The sequence below is a fragment of the Cynoglossus semilaevis genome, chromosome 11 (assembly GCF_000523025.1).
Source record: "Cynoglossus semilaevis isolate Cse_v1.0 chromosome 11, Cse_v1.0, whole genome shotgun sequence".
Lineage (NCBI taxonomy): Eukaryota > Metazoa > Chordata > Actinopteri > Pleuronectiformes > Cynoglossidae > Cynoglossus > Cynoglossus semilaevis.
In genome coordinates, this window is record NC_024317.1 from 12,400,793 (window position 1) to 12,407,029 (window position 6,237).

Below are 6,237 nucleotides of genomic sequence, written 5' to 3' on the forward strand. Positions count from 1 at the left end.
ACATCTTAAATGTTCCGAGGAAGTATTTAGTGGCTTAAACAAAACGAAAAGCGAATAAGAATGGGTTTTGGGCTGCATGTCAGTCAGAATACCATCAAGATACGGAGCAGTTTGAAAAAGGAAAGAGCAGTGTGTTAGCATATTAGCATTAGGTTAGAAATGATTTTCTCGCTCTTCCCAACGGAGACGGAGGTTTTCCTTCCCTTAGGAGAACATATGCATTAAAAGCAAAGAGTCCGACATGAAATTTTTTCCAAAATGCGATATGCCGATATTGTCTGATAACTGATATCAATACATATATATATCCATCCATCCATCCATCCATTTTCATCCATTTTCATCCGCTTATCCGTTACCGGGTCGCGGGGGAACCAGTCGCCACCCACATCACATTGCACCGTACCAAACCTTCCTGCGGGTGGTGAGTCCACTGGAAGGTACCAACCACCCTAACCGGGATTCGAACTTTTTCATGAACAGAGGAAAACCTGCTAACGATTTTCACAGATATTTCATAATTATGCTATGCTATGATATCGGGCCGATATTACCGCACATCCCTAATTTAAAGTCAAATAATGTTCGTCCATAAATATATTTACACTACAAATCCTCTTTACTGATGTGGCACAACGACCAAATCATTGAGCTGACAGAACGTACTCACTCCACTAACTGCTAACCATTAGTGGATTATGGCTGTCAAACATCTTCAGTTGACTGCATGTGTCTTACAGTGTCACACACGCAATTCGGTTCTCTTAATTTTCCCCTGGAAGCAATTTGTCATCCGGAGGCCATTAAAAAGGGAAGGATATTATCTTTTTAAAGGGGGCGCAGACTCACCCACAACACTCCCACGGCTGCTATAAACAAAATGGCCTCAGTGAGCATCACGGTCCGTGCACTGGGCAGCGTAGGGGAGGTCGCCCCTTAGACACTCCGTCGGCCGGGACGGGCGGAGACAGCGATGGTGATGCAAGACCCACCAGGCTGCTGTTTGTTTTGTCAAACAGGGGAAGGTGTGTGTGTGTGTGTGTGTGTGTGTGTGTGTCTGTGTCTGTGTGTCACTGCTAATGTAATAATGATTCATACAGTGCAATGAGAGGCGAATGGGCACGGTGCAGTAAGATGCGGCGTTGTTGCATCAGATGGGACGTGAGGCATGTCGCGCGCTGTCGCTTTAAATGAATGCACGAATGACGAAAGGCACCCAAGGATATTTTATTTAAAAAAAACAAACAAAAAAAAAACCCCTTCCTTTGAACTTTTCTTGGGGAAACAGGGACATGTTAGAGATAGGCCTGATAGACGAAAAGGTCAAGAGAGACCTCTTTATCTCTGGCATGTTTTCCTCTTCAGGCCCTCTTTCATCAAGCTTGACCTCCTCTCCTGTGGGGGTCATGTTATGGTTCACCTCGGTCAGATTGCCTTTTCCTTTTGCCTGAAAAAGCTTATCTGTTTTTACTTATGGCCTGAGCGCTGAGCCTGTGGGCGTGCTGACATTCTTTTCCCCTTTCTGCCCCCACTCTGTCACAGGGAGACTGCCACACCTGCAGACACCTGTGCTTTTGTCTGGCCTCCAACCTACCCTTCCCCCTCCTGCCCTTACATGCAGATAGGGGGTGCCTGTGGCTAAGACGGAGTACAGTTCATTGTTTTACTCGACCACTCAGTTAGGACCAAGTAAAGGTCAGAAAAAGAGACCAGTCCAAGCATTTTGCTTAAAACTGGGACAAAGTCACGGGACAAACTTAATATTTATTTTAAAAAATTGAAGGCGATTGTGCATGTTTTCTCTTCTCTCCAGATGTGTAATGTAGAATTTTTTCATATGGAAACAAACTTTAGTTTTGCATAAACTTGGTGGTATTTGTTTCTTATTATGTCTCTTAATCTGTAGCCTTTTGAGTTCCTTTTTAATGTAAACCTTTTTGACATTAAAAAGAGGCCAACAGGCTAACAACAAAAAACAAAATGTATGCGCTATAACATAGCATACATACCGCTAATACTACAAATTCTGCCAGTATATAGCGGCTACATACTAGTGGTACATATTTGATATGATCTCGCGGGCCAAATATAATTACACATTTGGGCCAAATTTGGCCCACGGGCCTGAGTTTGACTTGTGTGGTCTCCTCTGACACGCTGAAATCAGAGACATGAAGTTTGAAATTTGCGAATCATTCTTATTAAAGTGGCTTTTAAAGGATGTTTCATGAGGTTGTGACGTGTAAAAATGAATTAGAAAATAAACGCGGGAGTATGTCTCCACTTTGTTTATGGTGTTTTTCAGTCACCCGGCTCGTTTTAACCTAGAGTTAAAGGTGGGATCACAAATTATATAGACTTTACTTCAGCTAAAAACTATGAGGAAATAAGGTTGGATTAACAAGATTAAGCTTTGGCAAGAAAGCAATTTGGTTAAAAAAAAAGACAAAACTTTTTTGATTTGGCATTTCATACATAATTATCTACAATTAACCTAAACAAACCTTCTTCTTTTTTTCAAACATTGCAGTGGTTCCAAAAGTAGGGGTCGGGCCCCTCCCAGGCCTATTGCAAGAAGAAGTTTGAATGGCACTTACTGTTCATTTCATATTCTTAAACGAGGGTAGACATACTGCAGGAATTACAACGTTTTGAGTTTGAAAACAATAGCTGTGAAGGTGTTGATCCTCAACAGTCCTGACCTACAAGAGAGCACTGAAAAAAAAAAGACTTAAAACGTGTCTGCGGAGGAGGAACGGTGGTGACCAGCTGAGGAAATATCAAAAATACTGCACATCACGCTAGGCTGGAACTTGGCCGTGTTATGGCTTAAACAGGTGTATTCAGGGTTCCCCGCTCCGACTTTATTTAGGAGCTCCATTAAGGTCGATGATTCAATCCTGTAAACGCAGGAGTGCCGGGCTGTGACTGGGCAAAGCATATGGAACAGATTGTCCTTTATGTGTCACTCCATGTATATTTTCATTTTATGATCCTTTTTTTGAAGCAACACTTAATGTTTCCTGGCCTTTCTAGAGGAAGTAAAAATAAAGTTCAAACTACAGTATCCCACCGCCGCTGCAAAAAAGGCAGAAAATACCAGTAGCAGCATAGCCCATTCTCCCTGTTTGCCTTCTTATGCTGTGGAATCGACCGTGCGCCCACTTCAGACCACCATAAACATGTTGGTCCCTGATGACAGAGTCGGCCCCGGGACGTTTTATATAAATTGACCTCAACTACAGCTCATTAGACGCCCTAAATTGGAACCATGCAGGCAGGGAAGTGTAAATGTTGCAACAGGAAAAGTTGGTTGCTTCATGGGGGTTCTGGCGTGCAGGTCCTTTACTGCTGTGATGAGAAATGTCCAACCTTTTTTTTTTAATATAAAAGGATTTCACGTGGCCCCTCCCTTACCGCGTACGAAAATATCACCAGAATCTGTAACAATTTCATGCTTTTTCTCCCTTTAAATAAAACCACCTGTTGCAGCTACAATGACGGGAATAATATCTCTTTTTTAATTCTTTTTTCTGGCACTTCTTCAGAACACACCTTTAAAAAAGCGAGGTCTTTCTCAGTCTTTCCCTGAGGCGATTTTCTCCTCTTATTACGAAGTGGGAAGTAAAAACCAGCTGAAATATATTTTTATTAACCTGGCGCGTGGCCTAAAAGGCGGACGCACAGGGTCGGGTTTCTGCTCGTGGCGACGCGATCTCAAATTGGTGGTTTTTGTCTGACTTTGGAAGAGACGGTCTCCCTATCTCGTCATCATGACTTTTATCCGGCATTGTGTCTTAATTAGTGTCCTTTGTTTGATAATCTTCCCCCTCCGTAAACAATACGACCTCAGCTCAGCATCTCCCCGTCTTAAGACCGGTCTTTTCCTCCTCTTTACAAACTCTGCTGGAGCATCACCCAGAGTAATTACCTCTGTGGAGCTGCAGAGTGGAGCAATTGTCCCTGAGTGTTACTACAGTGGCTCTGAAAGGGGCTCATTGTGTGCAGTTAAGACTTCACCTCAGTGGATGTCTTTGTTTGTGCTGCGAAAGATAATAAAAGTATTGGGTCGGCCAAAAGGTGGGGAGGGAATGAAGTCAAATATGAAAATGGAGAGAGAGAGAGAGAGAGAGAAACGGGATCAAAATCCTTAATCTCATTTTCCGTCTTCTTCGGTTTTCTAAAAGATCCTGTTTTAAGAATGACGACAGGTTGGTTTTTTGTTTTTTTTTGGAAGATTTTTTTTTTCTTTTTACTTCTGAAAAGCACCAAAAAATGTCATGATTCACGACTCTTACAACATGTGAACCCGTGTCAGGTTTCATGCGTTTTTTTTTTTCAGTATTTACAGTATCTCATACACTCCTTTCACAACAGTTCAGCCAACACAGAGCAGTTCAAACAAAAAAAAAAAAAAACTACCACGAAATTATGAACAACAACTCAAGCTCTTCTGCTGAAGGTTTTTCCTAATGTTTTTTTTAAAGTTATACAAAATGTAGAAAATACAGAAGGAAAAAAAAAAGTAGAAAAATAACACACCCAACCGTATCTATATATTGTTTTAAATATATAGTTTGTACAAACGAAGGAGGGAAAAGCCCTTATTACCGTTGCGTCGTCAGGTGTGGAAGACTTCACCGCTCAAAGATTATATAGAAATAGTTTACAAACATCTAACCTTAAGTCTATAAATAAATCTGCAGAAAACACAGGCCTGGAACTCTGTGCTAGAACTAATAAATAAGAAATAAAATGGTGTTAATTAATTTAATGCATTTTAATTTCTCTTTGGCCAGCTTCAACAGTCTTGCGTTTTTCAGGCACTAAAAATTCATACAGGGTGCAAGACGATGCTCCTTGTGTATAATTTAAGACATAAATTAGATTATTTATGTAAATATGACATTAAATTAGAAGCAAACAGCGAACAAAATCAAAATGCAAACTCCCCCCCCCACCCCCACAAAAAACAATTGAAAAAAACCCACAAATCTTTGGCAACGAGAAGCAGTAAGTTGGTCTGTCTTTTCATTGTTTCAAGAGTAATAAAGAAGTATGGAAGTAAGGCGTTCGACTCTCCGTCAGCTCCAGCTTCCTGAGAAGTATGGAAGTAAGGCGTACGACTCTCCGTCAGCTCCAGCTTCCTGACCCCGCGTCTCCTCTTAAAGCTGCTTCCCTTTTGGAGGCTCTCCTCTCCTCTGCGTTCGCAGGTTCAATTTCCCCAGTGGTTTGTCTCACTTGAAAGGCCGAAAAAGTACGTGTGGGCCCAGCACAATGTGTGCATGAGCATGTTTACCATTAGGTGTTTGCGTGCATTACATACGCCTGCACATTTGCTCATAGTTATCTCTGTATGCATGTATATGTATGTGTCCAGGCGACACGCGTGATGTATTTGCGTTCACGTACGTCCGGGCCTGGTCGGTCATGTTTGTGTGTGCCTGCATACATTTGTGCACTATTATATATACTTCTGCAGGTTCGCTCGTGCTGTGTGCACCTTGTTTGCATGTGTGTGTGTGCTATGTACGTGTGTGTGTGATCCATAGGTAATGAAGCAGTTGCTACTGGCAACATCTTCAGTCTCTCGTCGTTTTTTTTTCTTTTTTTAATCTTATTTGATGCCTTTCAAACACAACAATTTTTTATTATTATTATTATTTGAGCTGAACATTTAATGAAGTCAGATCTCCAACAGTCCACTGCTGTTCTCCACTCCGTTTGGCGTGCCGGCCTTCTCCTCCCCGTTGGTTATCTGGTCAGGATTGGTGGGTACGGCGCCGGCGTTGAGCTCCGCGGCCTCCTCGCCCCGAGGATCCGTTTCCCCCTCCACGGCTACGCCTTTTCCCTGCATGGCGGAATCTGCGTGAGTCTTCTGGTGCTTGGACAGGTGGTCGCTACGCGTGAACCGTTTGTTGCACAGGGGGCAGGTGAACTTCTTCTCCCTCGTGTGGGTGCGCACGTGCCGCTCCAGTTCGTCCGAGCGGGTGAAGCGCTTCCCGCAGAAGAGCCAGTTGCAAACAAAGGGCCGTTCGCCGGTGTGCCAGCGCAGGTGGGCTTTGAGGTGAGAGGCCTTGCCGTACACCTTCCCGCAGCCCGGGATGTGGCAGCTGTGGACCGGCTTCTTCCTCAGAGAGGCAGCGGAGGCTCCCAGCCTCTCCAGCTCCTGACAGTTAGGGCAATCGCAGGAGGAGCGAGTGGGTGTGCTCCCTCCGTTGTACCCGCCTGCTCCCC

General features: G+C 43.5%; 1 protein-coding gene across 1 annotated transcript in view; it reads right to left on the reverse strand.

Moving 5' to 3' along the window:
* Positions 1-5,122: 5,122 nt before the first annotated feature.
* Positions 5,123-6,237, reverse strand: part of LOC112487730 (transcription factor Sp7-like) — a 1,496-nt gene continuing 381 nt past the window's right edge. The window contains exon 2 of the mRNA XM_025060062.1: positions 5,123-6,228. Within this exon, the coding sequence (XP_024915830.1) occupies positions 5,687-6,228 (542 nt within the window). The 3' untranslated portion in view covers positions 5,123-5,686. The remainder of the gene's footprint in view (positions 6,229-6,237) is intronic.